The 23517-nt window shown below is 32.6% G+C and overlaps 2 protein-coding genes across 3 annotated transcripts in view; one reads left to right on the top strand and one right to left on the bottom strand.

The window, feature by feature from the left end:
* The window catches only part of LOC111637916 (rho GTPase-activating protein 7-like), a 40077-nt gene extending 32771 nt beyond the window's left edge, over positions 1–7306 (top strand). For both annotated transcript variants that reach the window (XM_023383532.1, XM_023383526.1), the window contains 14 exons: positions 1710–1781; positions 2336–2417; positions 2511–2571; positions 2663–3713; positions 3796–3940; positions 4015–4262; positions 4337–4648; positions 4719–4849; positions 4927–5115; positions 5545–5691; positions 5803–5963; positions 6032–6157; positions 6283–6462; positions 6539–7306. In XM_023383532.1, the coding sequence (XP_023239300.1) occupies positions 1710–1781; positions 2336–2417; positions 2511–2571; positions 2663–3713; positions 3796–3940; positions 4015–4262; positions 4337–4648; positions 4719–4849; positions 4927–5115; positions 5545–5691; positions 5803–5963; positions 6032–6157; positions 6283–6462; positions 6539–6653 (3020 nt within the window). In that variant the 3' untranslated portion in view covers positions 6654–7306. The remainder of the gene's footprint in view (positions 1–1709; positions 1782–2335; positions 2418–2510; positions 2572–2662; positions 3714–3795; positions 3941–4014; positions 4263–4336; positions 4649–4718; positions 4850–4926; positions 5116–5544; positions 5692–5802; positions 5964–6031; positions 6158–6282; positions 6463–6538) is intronic.
* Positions 7307–8163: 857 nt separating this feature from the next.
* LOC111637907 (solute carrier family 15 member 4-like) lies at positions 8164–23503 on the bottom strand. The gene is made up of 7 exons (XM_023383515.1): positions 22808–23503; positions 20225–20535; positions 18459–18618; positions 17724–17828; positions 13807–14012; positions 11279–11400; positions 8164–8766 (listed from the first exon to the last, which is right to left on the bottom strand). The coding sequence occupies exons 1-7, from the start codon at positions 23360–23362 to the stop codon at positions 8441–8443; spliced, it is 1785 nt and encodes a 594-aa protein (XP_023239283.1). The 5' UTR covers positions 23363–23503; the 3' UTR covers positions 8164–8440.
* Between the last annotated feature and the right edge of the window lie 14 nt (positions 23504–23517).

The raw sequence follows: 23517 nt of genomic DNA, 5'->3' as shown, positions 1-23517 counted from the left end.
TATTCTCGCCGGAAAAAAATATATATATATATATATATAAATATATGTGATTTAATTAATAAAATACGAAGTTTTCGATGTAAAAACACGCGAATCTTCGCCACCCTCCTTCGTTAATTGCTAATTATTCATTTGATTAAATTATAATTAAAGTTTTAATTAATTTGAATTGAAAATTTCCGGTCTTGTGTCTTATAAATCATCATTTTATTACAAAAAATTTCGTCTGTACCGAGTCGACCAATCGGCGATTGGAATTTTGAATTTTTAAAAAAAATTGTTTGACGTCGTCGCTTACGCAATCCGGATCACGCGGCCCGCACTCGACCAATCGGGAATGGAAATTTTGAAATATACTCGACGTCGTCGCTTTCCTATTTGTCTTTTTAAAAATTTAAATTTGCGAGACACGTAATCGGGAGTAAACCAATTAGGCAAGCGATTGAATATTTTTTCAAAATTTAAAATTTAAGCTCCCAATTGGCAGTCTTCTTATCACGTGAACTTTATAAAATTTTAATTTACAAGTTCACGTGGTTTCTAGCCGAATTTACTTATCCTTTCGCGTGCATTTTATAGAAGGGTTCTTGCACCTAAACTCGAGCGGATTACGTCATTCTCTATTTGATATCACCCCCATTTTACCGCTTGTGATGCTAAATAGAGGCACGGGATAAACTATTTTACGATTGAATTATGTTAATCGACGTTCTGCAACCGTAAACACTGGAATAACGATTATAAATTCGTTTCTAGATGTACAGTACAATACAGTACCGCGTGACGGACAGATCTCTGGAAAATTATGTACTACTGTAAATATATGTAATTTTTCGAGTATCTAGCTATCTGTCCGTCACTCTTTTGGTAATATATTTCATATTTATTCACGGTAAACTAATTTCTGAAATTTTTGTTGAGTTAAAATAAAATTACAGGGGACTCGATGAGATTAGCGATGGTACGCGACGCGACGCGACGCGCTGAGAAGTATAAGATGCGAACGAAAATAAATTGATGCTTTTAATATTTTTGACTATTTTGAATGATGAATATTTCAAAAAAAGAAAGAAAATAAATTGAAATTTATTTCGTTCTTAAAAAAAAAATTAGAAAAGTTTCGTGTAAATTAACGAAATGTTGGCGCGTCGCGTCCTCGCGCGTTATTCGCGATGATATTTTATGAAATATTCACGAAATACAAAGTACTTTCGATGCAATTTTGCATTTATGCGCTTTAATAAGGCTATTTTGCCATTTTAAAGAAAAAATAATGCATTACTCTTGTACAGTACATCTATCTAATCGTTTATAAAACCCGAATAATTATATTAACACATTATTTGTTTATAATTTGAGTTATTTCGGGGGTAGAAATACTCCGAAATAACGCAAGAATTTGTTACGAAATTAAACTCTTTATTAATATATTGATATATAAAAATATAAAGGTTCAACCTTTTAAACGAAAGCGAAAGCTCTTAGATGGATTCTAAAGACGTTCACGAAAGAAAAAGGGAGGCGTGGTTTTATCTCGTGACGACGTCACTCCCGGGAGAAGTGACGTCAATACGCGCTAACCATTATAGGGTCTCACGTGCCTACGAAACACCCTCGTATATAAATGGTTACGATTTAAGACAAAAGAAGTGGGTGAGAAGCCCATTTTTCTCATCGGGAACCTCAATTCTTCTTCGCTTTCTTTACAGAACTCGAAGCTCTCGAGGCTTGTTCTTGGTTAAGAGCTGCAGGTTTCCCGCAATATGCTCAAATGTACGAAGGTAGGTTTCGTTTTCTTAAAAATTCTCCCTTCTTGTAAGCGTAATTTCAAAAGTGGAAGATGCGAGTTGCACCTCTTTGCACGTCTCTCTCGGCCATTATCTGTCTGGGATGCTGCGTACTTAAAACACAGATTAGCCAGAGTATTGTCTCTAAGAACCCCTTCTTTGGCCACTTACGAAAGGTCAAAGGAGAGGTTATTCATTTTCATAGCTTCTTAAATGCCAACGATTCATCTCGAGATTTCCAGTCGTGTTCAATCAGCCGGATCTCCAGCCGAGTCGTATTAACGTTGGAGAATGTCATGCAGTTTCGATCCGTGGTTGTTAGGTAGTTACCAGGTAGAATGGTGGCTCCTGCTAGCGGCTGTTTTCGACTATAGTATATAAGATGCGCTTCCAATACTGATATATTCATTGAAGCACCTTCTAGACGTGCAGCTCGTATCTCTAATTATATCTGTATGGAAGTAATGTCAGTATTAATCGGTAGGTTTGTTTTGCAATGTTAAAAATAAATATATATACTTTCGTGCTAAATTTAAGATTTCTTGTAGATAATCTCTTCCCGATTGATATCAGCAGCGTGAAGAAGGATCACGAGTTCTTGGATACAGATTCGATACAGTCCTTGTTCAGGTTTGTTTGCCATTTCATATTAATGTTTTTTGTGTTTTACATAAAATAAACTGAGCTTTTTAATAATAATTTATCAAATTTTAATTTCTTTAGGCGTTTGAATACTTTAAACAAGTGCGCCAGGATGAAGATCGACAACGTCCCCAGAAAATCCGTAAGTGGATCTTCTTTATTGGATCCTTGATGAATTATGCTAATGTACATAAGTGTGTAACCGATGCTGATGTGATTTATCTTAATTTTAGTTTCTGCCAGACGACAGTGACGAAGATGATTTCTGTGCCTTAAGCGAAAATTGGCAGTTTCAACGCTCCAGTAGACGATGGTCGAGGGTACCTCCTCCTCTTCTAAACTCGAATAATTTATCCAATTCGACTAAAAATTGTGTACAATCTCCGACAAGAAAGTTTCAATCGTCGGATGATGTATACAGCAGTAGTCACGATAGCGTTTTCATTGAAGATCAGCAGAGCAGCCCAGACAGCTTGAGAAAAGCTTTGTCCATTCATTACGAAGAAGATATATACGTTCCATCGTCTCCCATTCCCATGGAAGAAGATCTTAGACCTTCCGGTTCCGGTTCCGGTAGCTCTCCAAGCTTTGGCTCTGACGTAACTTTAGAGAAACAATCCGAACTCTTAGATATCAGCAGAGGACTTAGAAGAACAGGAAGCGAACGTTTACGCGAAAGCGCTAAAGCCCTCTTACGCAGGATGGAGAGTCTTAGAGGGAAGAGGAAGAAGAAAAACAGGCACGCAGTTATCATAGGCGGTACGCAAAATATGAATGAATCCGGTATGGATCACAATCATGCCAATATATCGGCATCTCCTCAATTAATTCACCATACTTTCTTGAGAAACTATCCATCCGATGAAGTTGGGCAAGGAGATGATTCAGACTGTAGTCAATGCAGCACTCCGCAATTTAAGCATCGTAAAAGGGGGTGGAGAATTTTAAATAGAAGCGACGTAGACTCTGTAGTACACAGTGATTCCGAATGCCCAAATTCCTCTGTAAATTATCAATGGAAAGACGCAAACAGCAACGACACACACGAAAATCATCCACAGATTCAGAATGGTAGCTTGAAGCGTTCGGATGAGATTCATAAAAGTTCGGGGAATCAGAAACTTAATAAACGAGAGCGTAATTACTTAACACCTCAAAGTGCAGAAAAGGAGGATCGTCTCAGTGTTTATGATAACGTTCCTGCTCCATTAGCCATGTTCGATGATGCTTTCGATCAACAGGACGATTCGGAAACTATCGAGAATGGAAGCGACGAAAGAAACGGTACCATTAAATATTAAATCATGATTTAAATTACATAAACTAGTTAAAAATGGATCCTAATTAAGTTTATCTTCATTATCAGCATTACGCATAAGGACAGAAGATGTAGATTCTGGAAGTATGGTATCCAGTATGGCTTGCAACAGTGATAAAGACATCACGGATCATCACGATACCAATGGATACAGAGAGAGGAGAGATTCTGGAGTTGGTTTATCGTTAACCAGGTACGTATAAATTATGATTCTGTAAGTTTAAGTGATTCCAAATACGAGGATTTCTGATTAATTTGATAATTTAGAAGCGGCAACAATGGTCAAAGTTGGTGGCATTGCTTTCCACATCGACAAAGTTCTGTTGGCATCAGGCAATCATTTTCTTCCGGCCTTCAATTAAATTCTTTATCGGCTCCCCAGTTAATGGTCCTAAGAAAGTTATCACTCCTCAAGCTAACGACACTAATGGAGAAATATTCCCCTTCGAGTAGATCAGGTTGGAATTGGGCAGTTCCTAAATTCATCCGAAAGATGCGAACTCCAGATTACAAAGGTAAGAGGATTGCAGCGGAAAATTCGCGTTTATTTATTTTAAAATCGATTTAATAATAGTTTCCTTCTCTTTAGACAAAGTAGTTTTTGGAGTACCCTTGTTGCTGGTGTTACAACGAAGCGGTCAGCCCCTTCCGTCGATGATAGAAACGGCCATTCGCCATCTTCAGAACACTTCACTGAATTGCACGGGCCTTTTTAGGAAATCGGGTGTCCGTTCCCGAATTCAGAAATTAAGAAACCTCAACGAAACTAATCCGGATAGTTCCATTTACGAAAATCAACAAGCCTATGACATTGCGGACATGCTGAAACAATACTTTCGTGAATTACCAGAGGCCTTATTAACGAATAAATTATCAGAAATATTCTTGACCATCTTCCAACGTAATTTTCATTGCTTATTTTTCGTTTTTTCTTAGTGAATGTTATGAATTAAATTATACAATTCTTGCAGATATACCAGAAGAATTAAGAAAAGAAGCAACTCAAGCGGCTATATTACTAATGCCAGATGAAAATCGTGAAGTGTTGCAATCTTTATTATCTTTTCTTCAAGACGTGAGCTTTCATTCAGAAGAAAATCAGGTACGTTTTAAATCAAGTTGGCTTTCTTCGCACGTTTTTTAAATTAAATTTAACGAATTTTATTTATTTATTGATAGATGACAGCAACGAATCTTGCTGTTTGTTTTGCTCCTTCTCTGTTTCACTTGAACACTCCCCGAAGTGCTAGTGCTAGTCCAAGAAGAAGCAAAACAGTTGGTGTACCGGATCAAAGAGAATTAAATGAAAATAGGGCAGCTCACGAATGCCTCACTCACATGATTAAGGAATATAAGAATCTTTTCACGGTAAGGAACTTATGCTGTTTGTTACATCATTCATCATCTGTCTAAAAGAACTTAGAATTTGATATGTTTCTTGACTTTCATCTCTTAAACAAGAAACTTTAGCTATTTGAGGAAGTTATCTTGAGTCCTCCTTAGGCAGCGTAAATTGAAAATGATGATGATGTCTAACATCATCGCTATCCTCTAATTATAATGCAGAATATAGTTCTCTGAAATGCACCCTTTCTACTATAAGTTTTATTCATTGTTTCTTAAGCTTGTGTACAATCATCCCATCTTCATCTTCTTGATCCTCATCTTTCTTCCATCATGCTCTTTATCATTTTTCCTACATTCTCCAACATTATTTGTTCTTTGTGATATCTTTTACTTCTTTCTCTCAATGCTAATTTGTTTATTAATTATAATTAGACATGTTTAATTCTGTAGATATCAGAAGATATGCTGGGTCATTGTCGTTCTTTGTACTTAGAAGAATGGGAACCTGCCACTTTAGAAGATTTAGGAAAAACTTCATTCATGAATGATGGAAATTGGAAAGCCTATGTTGATAATTGCATTCAGGGTCTTCTTAAGGTAATTAAAACACTTTATATAACATAAATATTTACTTTTGTATACTTTTATCAAATAAGGCTGCAAAGCATCAAATTTTTTTCTAACTAAATGTTTCATTTTGTTTAACAGGAAGCAAGAGATAAATTTAAAGGTTGGATACCGATACCTCAGAGTGATGTTGAGATTGCCTATAAGAAACTGACAGACAGACATCCATTGAGATTATGGAAAGTATCAGTAGAAGTAGAAGCACCACCCATAGAACTCCTAAATAGAATATTAAGAGAAAGGTAGGAATCAGTTTGTATACTCCTAATGATTGTTTTTACTCCTTAACTTACAAACTTTCATTACTCAGACATATCTGGGATGATTCCTTGTTAAAGTGGCGTGTAGTCTGTCGCCTAGATAAGCAGTCAGAAATATTCCAATATGTTTGTGCTTCACTCACACCTCACCCACCTAGAGACTATTGTGTCCTTAGGTAAATTTTATACAGTATTTATTTATATTTTTACTTATTATTTATTTTAAATTTTATATTTATATATATTTCCACATCCTTAAGGGTTCCTATTTTTTCCTAATTTTTAAAATATAATTCACCAGATCCTGGCAAACAGATTTACCTAAAGGAACGTGTGTGCTGATAGAGACATCAGTAGAACATTCCGACGCTCCAATGATGCTTGGAGGAGTAAGAGGTGTAGCTCTAGCTTCGCACTACCTAATTGAACCATGTGGGTCAGGAAAATCCAGAATCACATACATAAGTAGGATAGATACCAGGTATAATTATTTTATCCTAGAAACAATTAATTTAGTGATTAAAGTTCTAGTTTCTAAAAATTCTTCTTGTGTTTAGAGGGAGAACTCCAGAATGGTATAACAAAGCTTATGGCCAGCTCTGTGCATTAAAAATCATCCGTTTAAAAAACTCATTTGCCCATGGAACGGAGGGACCCGAGACCAAAGTTTGAATTTGAATGAAACACGTGTGCCAATCAAAACTAGTCTAGGACAATATTCAGCAGGCTGAATGGTGATAAAGTCATTCTTCTAGTCACAACAAAAGCGTGCCATAAAACTCATCAAAAGTGTTAATAATTTAAATAATTATTATTAAACTGTTACACAAATTCAAGAAACAGTTAACTTAACGGAGGGTGCTTTTGCCTTACACTTCATTTTTTTCTTTTTTTTATTATTTTAATCATTTATACATCATACACAACTCTGAAATGCTCCTCATAACAGTAATTATCTTGTAAACAAATTCAAGATAATTATTGTTTTGAATTTTCTCCAGGACACAAAGAAATATGTACTTTTGTGTATTCTCTGGCAAACAATTTACTTTAACAAAGAAACAAAAGGACCATTTTCTCATTCCTTTGAAACAAATTAACTTAAACCATCCTTCAGATCATTCTCATAAGTGCCAGATCAAATTAGAGGGCCACTTTATCGAATTTTAACTCTGTGGCGTACAGAATTTGTGAAAACGGGGTCTTCGACAGGGTCAAATTTTCCAGTACCTGCCAGTAAACAGTGGGAACAACAAGTACCTGCAAGTCACATATATACATGCCAGTTACAAAATGCTGTTCCAGTTTAAATGTTTGATAATAATTTTGTANATTTTTTTAATATTCAGTTTGTCATGTAATAAATAATAAATATATAGCAGAAATTTATTAGGTTTTATTACTAGCATTGTACGTAACATTCTAACAAAAATACCAAAATGTAAAATTGGCTGATTATCGAAACCGATTAATCGGCTAAGCGGCCAATTGCCGATTACTTACCGATTAATCGGTGCATCCTTAATCATTATATACAAGGGTCTAAAAGCACAGGAGAGAGTCAGGAAAAACCTGAATTGTCTATGACAGAAATTTCCATTGCACATTTGTTCATGTGTGCATGCAACAAGTGGTCCCAAAGTATGAGATTGTATCCTGAATTTCTTAGAGAACATCTCACAAAGAATCAAATGCATGAATTTCATCCATGCAATGTACTTAACATGTGACAATTTGCTTTGAGGCATAGCAAAGTAATTTCTCAATTTCACTTACAATGCTCAGACCTATAAACAATTACTGGTAAAATGACTTCCAACCATCAATATGGAAGATGGCCAGAATATGGTGGCATTAAGTCATGTAGTGAACACAGAGAAGATTGTAGAACTTTTAAGACTTTGTGCTCACTTTGTATGAAATATACCCAAAAATAATTCAGTCTTCCAAGTACAGACTTCTTAATCACTGACAAAACCAAAAATACAATAAACCTGGATGGAATAAATTGTATTTTTGATGATAAAATGCTTTTAGAAACCAAAATGTCATCATCGAATATAAACTGATAAAGAATTTATAAAGCAAAACTGTATTCAAATTTTTGACTTTGAGAACAGATTGTAGACTGTTTTTGCTTCAGAATGATTATTTCGCTAAATAAAAATGCTACTAAATTAAAATTTTTTAACTCTTGTAATTTAACATTTGATTTATTTTTAAAAAATTGCTTCTATATTTAACATAATAATTACTTACATATTTTGTATAAGAGACAAGAGCATCATACATTGTATGTTTTCATAAAGTCGTCATATGTATACATAAAAAAATACCTTGTGAAGGTTTTAAAATTAAATTGGATAAATCAAACTGATTTAATTTATGATTTTATACTATAAAATCAATTTATTATTGTAAAATTATTGTTTCAATGGTTTCTAAAACCTATAAGTGATCTATGTGTCGCGATCCAGACGGAGAGATTCTTGCGGAGGAATGACCATCATCGGTCTCTTGACCTCTATCTTATTTTTGAATACCGTAAATATTATGAACGTCACCGCCTGAATTCCAGCCAGGAGAAAAAAGTAGCGGTCCAGTCGTCCTTTGTTAATGTCGCTGCTTGATCCTGTGTTAATGTCGCTGCTTGAGAGCAAGTAGTCCTTGACCACAAAGAGCAATCCAGTGCCTAGGAAGCTTCCGATGCCGGTGCAGAAACAGAACAGACCCATGATTATGCCCTGCATGGTACGAGGAGCTTGGGAACAAGCATATTCGAGTCCTGGAAAGACAGCTTATCTAAATTATTTAATTTTTCAAAATGGGAAATGAGAAATCTATTAAAGGTTATCATTCAAATATATGAGAATTGAGTCATGGCAGTGACTTCAAGCCAAGTGAAAAATTTACTGACTATATATACAGGAATCAGAGTTGCAGATTTTTGGGGATCACTTTCTCTGTTCCCAAAAGCCTATATTAATATTGAATATCTCATTCAAAAGATGCTTGTTTTCTTAGGTAGTGTGTGAAATTTCAGATTTTTTCCATAAAGGGGTTGCTAAAATATAAGCAATTGAAAAGTGCAAAAATCACCAAAAAAGTTGTACTGTATTTTCTTATTTTCTGGCACTGTACACCTTCCTGGAGAAAAAAGCTACTGGGTCTAGAAAGTTCAAATTTTAAACTCAAGCCTTTCTTGTTACCAGTAAGGTGCTGGTGAAACTTCCAGATTGACAGGTCAAAGTTCATGGGGATTATTATAGAACTATTTTACTTTTATTGCTTAATTTTATGCTTAAGGATAAAATTGGATAGAAATGAATGATTTTCATTCAGAATGTTATCCAGAATAACAAAAGCTAAAATTTATGCAAGTTAAAACTCTAAAAAATTTATAAATGGCATATCAAGTGTTCAGTCAGCACTTGGCAATGTAATGGTGCTGACCAAACTAAACAGTCCATCATCATCTTAGGCCTTCATGTAATAACACAATCATTAATTAAAAAACAATTGATATCAATACAAAAACATCTGATATATACAAAAATTGCAACAAGTGAAAAATTATAACAGTCAAATCTTAAGAATTTTTATTTGGTAAAGATAAGCTTTCGAAGAGACACCCACAAGATTTTTGCTTGCACTAATGTTTTTTACATTTTCCTTTGAAGTTCCAAGCTTATCTTTAACAAAGAAAAATTCCTAAGAAAAGATTCGACTGTCATCCAAATTGTCATAATTTTTTACTTGGTGCAATTTTTGTACATCTCAGATAGTAATGTTTATTAATTATCCAAACAAAAACATTACTTTCATGAATATATTTAATTAAACAATTGGTAAATGTGATATAAAGTTATTTCCAATCTCCATTTAATATTTATTATCAGAATTAACTTTGTCTTGTATTTTAACTATAGCTGTGTATGCTGGGCTTTTGAGGGGGTGGGGTATTGGTGAGGTTGAGTTGGGAGAGGTTCAATTTAGTGACCTCAGTATTTAAAATAACAAAACTGCAAAAAACAAAAAATTGCTTGGGCTAAAGTTAACAGACGATGGGACTTACACATTTGTCCCATAAACTTAACATTGTAGTATACCTTTGCAACTATGTCATGCCTGAACTACTGCATATTTTTCAAATCTCTATTTAGTGGCATCATCTACAAGAGCTTTAATTTGATACCTGAACTGTATTTTTAGCCCCACTCAAACCAAGTTGGACAAATTGAAATTCTCTTTCAATTACTATATAGATTACACAATTTGATTGATGGAAACATTTTAAGGCTACATGGCTAACCATAATTTTGAGCATTACAGGCAGAAACAGTAAATAATAGGGTTGGTCAGCACAGATGAAAGAACAGGAAATGATGCCATCATGTGTGATAAATTATGGTTAAAGGTCTTAGTTGAGTTCTGACTTCCAAGGTGTTAGGACAATGTCTTATTTGAACAGCTGTCTGGCCAACTACTCAGTTGAAAATTTCTTTCTGGAAGAAATTTTTTACCACTTCTAATCTTCAAACAAGTAAAATGGTGAAGTTTCATCCCAAAAATGGCTATGTCTCAGAGAGTGCGAGCAATGCATGTGCAAATCTTGCACTCGCACCTGTTTGTAGAAACAGTATCAGCATTTTGTATTTTCTTTTTACCCAGTTCTTGGTCCCCTGACTATCTACAAGTCTGGTTTATTTTGTGTGTGCATGATTTGGGCACCAAATACTCTGTGCCAAATTGCAACTCCTGACATGTACAGTACTCCTTCATACCTCTAAGGTATGCAGCCATTGACAGCAGTGCGATTTTAGAAGCTTGAGACAGGAAAGCTTGAAACCATGAGTATAATCTATAATAATATAATATGATATGAAGACTATAATATTCAGAGTAATTTATTATAATCTCATGTGAAGATTTTTATCGGCATACTTCAATCTTTCTTAAAGGCTGGATGGCCAAGGCAGTTAAGGCACCTATGGCTCGGAGACACCTGAGATCAAATCTGGGCAAGCAACCCCAGGAATTTTTTTTTATGGACAATCTGTCCCACATATGTTGAACCTCATCTCTCACTACCAGATAATCCTGTCATGAGCCCGATCAAACCCATGATGGGTAAGGAAAAACGGCTCACTTAGCATGTCTGTAGAGCAGAGTTAAAAATAAAATCTCATTTAACAAATTGTAAACTCAAGAAGGCAATTTGAATAAATAAAACTAAAATCCTATTTTGTGTCAAGAAAAATACGTTGCATAGAATATATATCAAAAGGAGATCTCACCTGCAACACTGGCAAACACTTCACTCAGACCAATCAGCGCGTACTGAGGAATCTGCCAGAATATCCACATGTCTGCCGCCACATAGGTGTTATTTCCAATTACCTGACATATAGTTCTGTTTCTAAAAAATGAGAGAAATAATTAGTTTTAATAATATCCCTTTTTCTGTATTAAAATAACAGATTTTGCATTCATTAAATAAATTATAAATAGATAAAACTACTAATATAAGTAAAATCCCTCTACACTGTGCAATTTTTAGCTGCAAAGGTCAGTGGTATCAAACAAAAAAACATCGGTCCATTTTTAATATATGCTTAATTTAAGTTTCTAATAGTCTATGATGCATTAGAGACAGGAAGATGTATAGCTGGTTTGAGATGCACTGTTGAGTTAATAGAGAGGTTGCAGTCGAAGTTTTCATCGAAAATGTGAACGTCGGTCTTCCTGAAAGCCTAGAAGTTTGACAATGGTGTTTGGAATGTCAGTTAAATCGTGCTCAACGTTCCAAACGTCATTGTCAAACTTCTAGGCTTACAAAAAGATGGCGCTGAATGTTCAACGTTCACATTTATGCAATGAAAACTTACGCTGCAACCTCTTTATCATTACTAACACATATACAGGTACATATATGTACTGTACATGTATATGTCAACATACACATATACTATAGATTTCATAAGGTAGACTATCTTTTGTATGAATGCTTGGAAATTCCAAATTTCATTGTAGCTTTACCAATCAGATATCTGTTTACATATATAAATGGCAGACAAGATTATTTTGGATAAAACAAAATGCAATGTGTTTTGGTGCTAGGCATTAGTATAATTACTATAATTGTTTCAAACTAAAGTTAGTTCAATATCAGATTTGAAATTATTATAACATCACTTATTATGTATAGCAGATGATTAGACATGAATAGAATAAAAGACAGAAAATGAACACTGGAACAACTGTGCAAATTTCTCTTGCTAAAAAAATGAAATATGGACAAGTGGATTTTCCTTGAAATAGTAATGCTGACAGTGCTGTGTTATAGCAATGTCTTTCATACTTTTGTCAGACAACATAAAATAACATAAAGCAACTAATATAGTAGATTCTTGATTTGAAATGGAAGGGACAGAGTAAAATTTTTCACTTAATGAAATTTGTGGTTACAAAATTCACCACTACTTTGTAAATCTCATTAACAATATACATAGATTTAAAAACATTATATATTATTTTTTTAGATAGGTAACATATTAGAAAACAAACTTGTCTGGTATGTTATGACTAATGTTGTCGACTATTCATTAGAACTTGTTTGACAATGTTTCTGATGTGGCCGACCACTCTGAAAACATATTATTATATGAATGATAGAAAGCCCGTTAAAAGTTTGAGAGCTTTTCTGGCTTCCAGACACCTACAGAAAGCAGAATATTATTTCTTCCAAATATCCATTGCTCATTTCTTGCACTTAGTTTTTATACTTCAACAATGATGCAATCTTTGAATAAGTGTCTGCAGATACAGGTTATTGTCAGCATTAATAAATCTTCAAATGACACTTTTTCAGTGCTTAATTGCCGTAATAAGATTGGCCCAGTCCTCTTCAATTAGACAACGAATTCTGATGAAAATTCTAATTTACTTGTCAATAAATTGTAAATAATAAATAATAATATTAAAAAATTGCTTGAGTAAAAACAGTTTGCAATGGTACTCTGTGGAACTTCATTTCAGTTTTTCTGTAAAAAAAACTTTCCACAAACGAGAACATTCTTGTCTTTACACTGTACAAACCAATTTGGCATGCATTTTCAGTATCTGCATACTCACATTCATGCTTTATTTTCTGTTCTATCTGATTCTATTGTTCATTAAAGCTTTCCAAAATCCTCTCCTCATTTTTTAGATATACAGCAAGTGTGTTTAAAAGGACTGTCAGGTTCCTTTTGCTACTCCTGATATTTTCTTTTTGCTATTGTCCACGATCTTTTTGGCAGATATATTTTCTGCTATTGACAAAATCTTTACTCTCTCTTAATTGCCATTTCTATCTGCTTTGGACTGAAAATGATCGATACACCAATTAATTGGTCACTATTGGCAATGAAAATGTCAACATGCAATTCAAACTTTAAAGCGAAATTTATATAGTATGAATGTTTAGTTTAAAATAAGGAGATATATATAGATGAACTCATAAATCTCACTGTCTAATAATTCAGTAAGTTGTCGAATCACAGATGTGTTCATTAAATTTTGAAAATTTCAAATCAAATTTGAAAAATATTGATTTTAAAGTGCCAAGATTTGATTGGTCAATATGAATTCAAGAATAAGAGAGCTACTTTAGGCATGTAATGACATTCAAAATTTCAAATTTTATGTCATGCAATCAGAGATATAATTCTATCAGAGATGATAATATCCCTATATAATGTACTAGAAGTAATTCTACTGCATTACTTCTTGTAGTGAAATTTGACAGAATTAAAAATAAGTAAATACTAAAAGTTACTCTTACTCGTGGACAAGGTCTAGCCGAACTCCTTCTAATATTCCGGCCCCGGTCATGGATATGACAGCACAGAACATTCCAAGGCTTATGCGGCACAGAAGCGGAATCTTTTTACCGCGGCGATCCAAACAAGGATAGATGATGCGGTCCATCAATGGTATAAAAATGAGTAAAAATACGATATCAAATAGGGTCAACCAGGCTGCAGGAACCTGAAACAGACATAAACAACAATATTGATTGTTTTTATATTATTTAACAGAATTTTAGAATTGGTTTTCTAACAAACATTTTCTCCTGAACACAAACATTTGTAAATTAGCAAAAATTTATCAGATTATCGCAATGATAAATTCAATAACCCAATTATTAATTAATGCCAAGTGATCTGCTGGACTGGTCAGTCTATATTAGGGCTAGTTTTTAATAATTATATATAAAGTAATTTGAACAGAGATAGGTGTTAAGGCCATCATTTTTTGATGAATTTAATAATTAGAATTAAATTAATTAAGTTTAGAATATTGTGGAAGAAAAGAGTCAGCCTGGAGTGGGACTTGAAGAACCTAGAACTCCCACTAACCATGCAGATGCATTGCTAATTATGGCACTCAGACATCTGTTCAATCTTCACTTCCAAAACTATTAACTAATGACTAATAGAGGACTAACTAACCATACTGGTCAGTTAGTGAACATGCCCTCTATTGCTCTTAGTTGACTTTAATCCCAGTAATAGATAATCCAGCAGAACATTTAGTAATATTAACATATCAGGCAGTTGTTTAACATAAAGAGTTTAGACTTATAAGAAATAAACTCAGTGGTGTGAGTTGACCACATTTGTTGCTACACACCATGAGAAACACATTATGAGCATTTATTTACTATAGACTTGAAGGATAACATTGGAAACTTTAAATAAATAAACTGGTGGCATCAATCAGATGCCATTAACTCCTATAGTCTTATCAACTCTACCAGTGGTGTTCAAATGAGTAATTAAATTAAACTGGTATTATTTCAATATAATCCTTTACAGATAGCTTTATTTACACCCTGCTTCTGGTATTTTAATGTCTTGATGTCTTCATTAAACCTAACTCATGTATAGAATATACTAGTGATGTACATTTGTATGTAGTGACTAGTATATTTTCTTGAAAAACCTTATCATAGTATGATGAAAAATAAAGTGAGTTTTCATATTTTTCTCAGTAATGAAGAAAGGAAAAATAATGGATTAATGTTTAAAGAATTAAAGATGGCTCATAATAGTTATCCACAAAATACATATTATAGCTTGAATAACATGTTTATTACACAGATATAACAACTATTAATAAACATTTTTATTATAAATAATCATTTTCTGTAATTTTTTGTAAAGAAAAAGTTCAGGATTTACTTTCACTTTAATCTCTGCCATTTGATGGAAATAAATTCTTCCTGATCCTCATATATATATTCTTATTACTAGAATTATCTCTATTCACTCTAAGAAATCACTGATAAAATATTTGAGTCGAAGCCTTGCATATGTAATCAAATCTGAATATGAAAATAATTTTTTGACTTATGCAAAGCAATAAATTATTAATTATTTTGTTAAAAATCTCAGGGAAACCAAACTCTGACTCAAATCATTCCATTTATATTTTCACATTTAGTTAAAAGAAAAAGCACGAGCAAAAATAATTAAACAGATACAAATACATAAAAAGCCAATAGAAAATAATTGTAGACCCAGAGATTTCTCCAATTTCTTACTGCTTCTGGTGAATATATAAATGAATAATTCATTAAATAATTATATCTTGCCATCCTATCATAGGCTACTTAATAAGTTTATTTCTCATACACATCCCAGGAAATGATATGAATAATCATTTAAATTACAAATTTGGAGTTTTTTTTAAATCTCTTTTATTTATTTTCATCTGATAATTTATCAATATAATTGCACATTGTAAATGGAAATGAAATATAACCTAACATTTTGGTATTTTCTCAGGAAAATGTGCTTGCTGCTAGTATACTTCTTATAGTTATAGTATAGCTTTGTTTATATTCTGCATATGGATACTTTAGTTTTCACATTATTGTTAAACCTACTCATATATAGAAAATATAGTTTCTTAAAACAATTTTCACTACAAATTTCTTAATTATATCCATTAATAATAGTAAATTGTTAATAATTTGATGATGCATAACTCAGGCACTTCTAGTATTTCATTCATTTATATTATTCAGAAGAACACTATACAGTCGACCCCCCTATAACTTGGTAGATACGCTCCACTTTATAAGAATTTCGCATTGTAGGAATCCTTAAATACATGACCCAATCACAGCCCAGCACATGTGCAGTTTATGGACTACGGCTGTTTGAACGGTTTTCTTCCATAAAATTAATCGATTCTAGACTAATTTCACTCAACATTTCCAAAACACGTATAATTTTTTGGGAATAATCCATATAAACTATGCTATAAACAAAAAAGTGTAGGATTACTTACCGAGTGTGCACCATTTGACGACGCCATTGCTTAAGCTTGTTTTTGTAGCAGAGCAGCGCACCAAACAGCGGGCGCGTTTTCTGATAAGCTATTTTTCTGCGAAAAATTCGTTGAACTTTGGAGACATCATTAATAGAAGTAATTTTTATGGCCGTTGAATAAGAAATGTTTTTTTCACAAGAAATGTATAAAATTACAGTACTGTATTAGACTTACAGTACCTAATTTATATACTGTACAGACGATAGTAAACTCAACTTACCCACCTAAACTCTCTGTAGCGTGTAAGTAGTTTGGCTGCTTGTCCACTATTGGTCCAGATTCTACCAATCCTGTCGCAACACGAGTCAGCGATGATGTTTTACCGCATTTTATGAGTCTCTTTTAGTGTCTTTATATGAATACTGTCGCAATTTTTTCGCCACGATATATGAATCCGCATTATATTAACCCACGTTATAGGGGTCTACTGTATTTTTAGCATATATTTCTGTATTTCACAAACAATCTTGGCTATGTTCCATCCTTTGCCGTTAGTCATATTTAACAGAGGTTACTGACAACAATGTGTCAACAAGTGACATAGTAATTCTAATGTTTATAGTATTGATAAACCTGTTTTCTTTTCAACATACAGGATCTTCCAAAACAAATTCTACCATTTTATATTACTGTAATCATGATAATTATTATTCAAGAAGTATGCAATGTATATCAATTAACAGGTAACCCTCTTAGTTTCATTTCTGTCTGCATTTGAATACATCTACAACTTCTAACAAGTGCTGTAAACAAACATGGTAACTCCAGAACGGAGAAGGCTTTTGCATTCTGCAGTTCATAAAGTCAGAATCACTCATCATTGTGCAATACAAGTAATCTGCAGGAGCTATAGAATTGTGACTGCCATGGATATGCCATAGCAAGCATAGAAAGAATTTGAGTATTGGCCAGATATGTGTCGTTTAACACGAGGAGCATGCATTGAGAAATTGTAATAGAAAAATGTGAAACTTGGATAGTTTTCAAATGTATGCTTGAGTATGTAGTTTAATGTATGCTGAAACATTTTTTGGTTAATAATTAACAATTAAAATAATATAAAATGGTAATATTTTTTGGAAGATCATACATAATTACAATGATTTGAATTTAACAAATTTTATTTTGTGTACATAAAATATATTAATAATAAAAACGTAGCTTTTTGATGAGGGGGATGTTTACCACCTACAAAAAGTATCAGCTTATAACTTGAGCTATGAATGTTACTTTTTTTGACTGGTAAAGAATTGGTATTTTGTTATTAGTTTACTTATCAAAACCATTAAACAGATACTGCAATTATCTGTTTAATGATTTTGATAAGTAAAATAAATAATTTAATTCTAAAAAACTTACAGAGAATTCTTCCTCCTCCTTTCTACTGTCAGAAGAATTGCAAGAATGTTGAAAATTTGGAGAGAGTTTCATGTGTATTCCTTGAACTAAAAATGTTGTTTGCATCTGTAAAAAAATTTATTCACTATTTAAGTAATAAAAAATGCCGTTATTATATTAATATCTATATTTTAAAATAAGTTTATCATATCTTACACATAAATAATGTCATAAAATACATAGTTTATCCATCATCATCAAACTTAAAATATCAGCTCTGCTCAAATTCATACACAACATGTTTTGTGAAATATATCTTTTCATAAGTTTATAAAAATAATTAATTGTTAACAAAGAATATAATCCTGTCTTTGAATGTATGAAACACCATTTTATATGTGTATAACTATAAACTGGGTCAGAGATTTACTTAAAAATATCCACAAATTTCCAAAAACAAACAAGCAAATCTTGTATTTTAGCACATATATGTAAATATTTATACAAAGCACTTACAGAGGTCAATTCTTATAATTTTTTAAATTATATTTGTGTGGAATAAAAAAAGCATGTATTGAGATGATGTACAAATTTAATATTAAATTAAATATTTCTATAATATCTAATTAAATATGTCTTAAAATATATGATGAGTTAAAACTTTAGTTATTAAAAAATTAATAAATTATAATCTGTTAAATAGTTTTTCAATTATAGAAAATTCTTAATTTCAAAGTACATAAAATCAAAACAAACCTGAAAATAAAGCAGCCAATATGGAATAAGTGCTACAAAAACTAGCATGACTCTACCAAGAGTTTTCACGTCTTCGACTACGGCTTCGTGAAATTTTCCGCCGTACTGAACTTTAGCCATATCTAACCAGGATGGAGGGGATCCAAGACTTCGGTTACTACTATAAAAATAAATAAATAATGGATTTTAGAATACTTAACTTTACTGAAAGTCTACACAAAATGTTATCAAATTTGCTTTGTATTTTATATCAGCTTACAACATTGCTTCATGAAAAAACATTATATTTGGGATATCACATAGTCACTGATTTGGTGAATGGTCTAATTAAACAAGTTTCTTTCACATGACATCTTTGATGCATTTTGTTTTTTACAAGACGATTAAACACTAAGCAAATTTAAACATCAATAAACCCAATTATTACATTATAGCCAAATGATTGCACAATTATATTGGGCTATGTAAATGTTACTATTATTATTAATTATTAAATTTATCAAGAGATGGTACATAATACCTATCTTTAGGCCAAATTACTTAACATTTAATCATTAACTGTGGCATTAATATACCCAATATAATCCAGTAATTGTTTGGCTCTAATTTCTGAATAATTACAGGATATATACCCATAATTATATCCATCAGCACACGATCGCACATGCCCGGCAAAATGGATTTCATTGAAATGACATTCGATTTCATTTTAAATCTTTACGTTCCATTCTGAAGCATTCCAAACCTATTTGACCTGAAGAACTTTGTGATAGTTCAAAAACGTTTGTCACCCACTGTATTTTTTACATGTAACACACCTGTAACAAGTTACAGAAGTGAGGATTTTTACTCCGGTGTTGAGGTAAAGATGGACTCTGTATTCTTACATTTTTCAAGTATTACATGTTTAATGTTGCAAAAGCTTTACACTTTCCTTTCATTGATAAAAGATTTTATTTATCAATTAATTAAAAGATTAAACCGGAATATAACAAATTGTCAGGCATCTGTAACAAATTAAAATTAAATTGCAGATAAAATTACATTTGTAGAATCACTGATGAAACACTCATCTGGGTTTCATGAGTGATTCTACAAACACAACATCCATATAAGCTTTAACTAGAAAGTTTGAAGAACTTTTTCAGTGTTTAAATTGTTTGACATGAAAAAATTTGTCTTAATGTGTTTGAAGAGAAAGTTTGCACTAAAGATGTCCTTAGAGAGGCAGAAAACATTTCGAGGGTTAAAGATTTCTACTGAAATGTAAGGTTAGTCTGTATTATTTACATATGAATGAGCCATAACAATTAAGATATGAAAGAATCTGTATGCGTGGGTGGCTGAGTTTGTTTTTTGAGTACACAGAATGTTTTCAGTACTTCAAATGCAAACTCTGGGTTTATTCAGTATTCTATTAAAAATACCTAGAATGATTTGAGGAGTCAAGAATGGTTAGGTTATGATGTTAGCCATAAGACACTTATTCTCATAATTTATCAGCAATTGAGTGGAATCGTATGCTCACTGTCTTATATAAGAGAATAACTTTGCATATACTATAAGAGTGTAAATATTTTTAAAAAATTTGATTTATTTTATCGAACAACACTCCAATCCATATTGAACATAAAATAATTTTCATATTAATTCCCAAATTTATGGAAAAGTATATTTTGAAACATAACAATAGTATCAATGCCTTAAACGATTCACCAGTAGCAAAACTTATACAATAGTTAAAAATACATCGTCATCTTACTTACTTTACCACTTCCGAATTGTTTATTCTCGATGTCTGACGACGATTCGACTTCCACGCTTCTTTCAATATTGCAAAAACTGCCATAATTGCACTTCCTGATGGATTCTGGGTTATATATAAAGGCTTACCAAAAATAAATATTATTATTGCAATGCCTAAGAAACAGGCAGGAATTAGGTATCCAATAAAAAACCCCAGATAAGACTGTTGGATGTATGCAATTGCACCAATTGCAACAAAGGAACCTATGTTTATACACCAATAAAACCAGTTAAAAAACACTCGAAGACTGTCGGGTCCTGCGGCTCGCACCTACCAAAAAAGAAGGAAAGAATTTATTCAATATTTTAATTATATTTTAAAAACAGATATAAAGAATGAGAATAATCTAGACTTTCATTGATTAAAAAGGTAAAGTATATAATATATTAAAGGTAAAGATTTATACAAGGTGACAAGAAATATTGACAAATTTTATTTTGTTGAACATTAAAACTACTGCTTTGAGAGAGTAAAATATTAACTAATTTAAATTCTTCACTTTCTTTTTTATATTTGTTTCCATGGTAAGAATGTTGTTTGTTTTTTAAGGATAGGAAATGTATGTAATAGAATTACTTCTCTATTTGAAGCTGGAAATAATTAATTTGAAATTGTTCAAACATTCGGTACATCTCATCAATTGATTTCAGAAACAATTAAGCAATATAAAAAATTTGATGATGCTAGTAACTGTCCTGAAAAATGAAGAAAATGCAGTTGACACTTCTTGTATCTTTCAAATTATCCTAAAGTGAATCAAACAAAAATTGAGAATATCAATGAAAAAAATTGCATGCGAGATCAGAATCAGGAAACAATTTATTGAATAGCCAAACAGCAGCTTTGACTTAACTTTACAAGCTAAAAAGTCTAGCTTTTTACAGAAGAAAACAATCATGTCAAACTGCACATTCTCTGTAGGAAAAGATTCTTTTCACAGACGAGATATTTACTGTGGAGCAACCATACAATCAGTAAAATGACTGTTTGGTCAGATGAAATTTCTGGAATGTTGGCAATCATTGGACGCTGTCAAAATCCTGTCTGTCGTAGTTCAGGATGGAATTTGTGCAGTGGCAAAACATTTTTCATTTTTGTGGTAAAAAAGTAAAAATCAAAAAATTTATTTCAGAGAGATTTTGGAAACTTTTCTCCTTCCTTGATCCAAAAAGCATTTTGGGAATCAAGAATGGGCATTTAAACAAAACTCTACATCTGCCCACAGAGCTAGAGCAACTCAACAGTGATGTAAGGATCTTCACATCTGTTAAATGGCCTCTTAATCCCGTGAATTTCAGTGTATGGTCAATTTTGGAGGCTAGGGAATGTGCTAAGTCCCTCAAAAGTTTGAAATCATCAAAGAAATCTCTGATAATAGAATAAGACAAAATATACAGAAGATTTTCAGCATACTACTGCAAACTCCACATCTTTTGAAGTTCCTCAAATATATGCAAAAATATTTTAATGTTATCATTTGTTTGTTTATTAATTTTTCATTTGTATTAAAAGTTATTAAATAAAATGCTTGTCAACATTTCTTTTGTCACTCTGTACAAAATAAATGATCTTCATCAGTTATTTGCATGTTAAAAAACATGCATAAACCTGATCAGGCATAAAGAAATAAAATCCTGTCATCCTTGGATAAAACAATTGAACGTCCAAGGCGACAACTATCATTTCACAGCAATATATTGTGTAGTTTATTTTTATGCAGATGTAGGAATTATAATAAAATGTAAGTCTATAAGCTGTAGATATTTGCCATTCTTTTTATCACAGGTAGCACTGAACTAGCATTTTCCTATTACTTTAAAACTTAAATCATAATCCAATATTTACAATTCTGTATAGAATTATAATTGTTGGATTGGCCACATATGCTAAATATAAAATTTTTACATATCTGTAATTTATCTACATTAATAAAATAATGTCTATTTATTAATATGATATCTATTTATCCATTCAAATGTGTTATAAGCAGAAAGTCATATGATGCAGTCCAAATGTGACAATTGGAATCTTTAGGCAACTAAAAATGTTAAAGAAACATGTGTCTAATTGTGAACCCTGGTGAGATACCCCACATTTCTTTATGCAGCGAGAGTGTAGCAAAATGACGTCACGAGCAGTGTTGGCCAATTAGAAACCAGTTTCAGTCTGTTCGCTGTAAAGCACTTCTCGAGCACTGCATAAAGAAACGCGGGGATATTTGTCTGCAAATTTTTCGTTGTTAAACATTCAATATACTTAATGGAGCATGCAGCACGACCTGGAAATAGGCAATTTAAAGGTGTTTCTTGTATTTTATCAGCTTTTGGTCATCTCTAGTGGAAAATATTTCACTTTTACCATTGTTTTGAGAAATACTTCAAGTTCGATAAATAGTAATTCATTTATTGATTCTTTAACCAGAATTAATAAAATAGATAATCCACTAGATAGTGCATGAACTATGCAACACGACTTAACACACAAAATAAATACTACACAAACAGTAACATTCCAAGCAGAAGTGTCTCTAAACAAACTCTACCTGATCGGCTCCAAAAGGGGCAATGTTAGCCTTCACCGTACCGGTGGCGATGCCAATGATCACGAGTATCAAATAGATCAACCAGGTACACGGTTCCTGATCCGAAGGGTTCGGATAGGAGGTGACGACGCATACGTTGGATATGCCGGTATTATTATTAGAATACGCCAACTTGGTCAGCACGCCGTAAGATGCGGTGTACAAAACCAGGGCTACGACAATCGTCCAGAAACGTCCGAGAAAGGAATCTGCTAACCAACCTCCAAAAAACGAGGAAATATATGTAACACCAGTTAACACATACAGTGCATTCATGGCATTGTAATAAAGCCATTCGAAGGGTTTTTGATATAAAAACAAAAAAAGATTCCCTGCTAGGGAATAAAATGCAATCCGTTCTAGTGAGACGGTTAACAATATGCAAGAACTCGATGCATATCTTCTGAATTTGTCACTATAATTAGTTCCTGTTCTGTTTCCACATGATATGTAACTCGTACTCGTAGAATTTGTATGACTTAAAAGTGGATTCGTCTCTTCTTCGTGCTCAGACATGTTTATCTTAGCAATTAAATGCTAAATAAATCACAAAACATTACATTAAAAAATTTAGGCATAAAATGCGTAAAAATCCAACGTGCACTCGCAACAGCTGACTTGCGAGAAATGTCACATGATAATTAACATCTTTACGAAATTAAATAAACGTA

Source organism: Centruroides sculpturatus, unplaced genomic scaffold (assembly GCF_000671375.1).
Source record: "Centruroides sculpturatus isolate CEXI.00-Female unplaced genomic scaffold, Cexi_2.0 scaffold251, whole genome shotgun sequence".
Lineage (NCBI taxonomy): Eukaryota > Metazoa > Arthropoda > Arachnida > Scorpiones > Buthidae > Centruroides > Centruroides sculpturatus.
This window is presented reverse-complemented; position numbering and strand designations above follow the sequence as displayed.

What these genes read in the sequence shown, in the direction of transcription:
- LOC111637907 (XM_023383515.1), bottom strand. Translation starts at nt 23,362, where the DNA reads ATGTCTGAGCACGAAGAAGAGACGAATCCACTTTTAAGTCATACAAAT. An exon ending in CCCCTTTTGGAGCCGATCAG is followed by an intron (nt 20,536 to 22,807) that starts GTAGAGTTTGTT and finishes CTTTTTTGGTAG; the next exon opens with GTGCGAGCCGCAGGACCCGA. An exon ending in AACAATTCGGAAGTGGTAAA is followed by an intron (nt 18,619 to 20,224) that starts GTAAGTAAGATG and finishes TTATTTTTATAG; the next exon opens with TAGTAACCGAAGTCTTGGAT.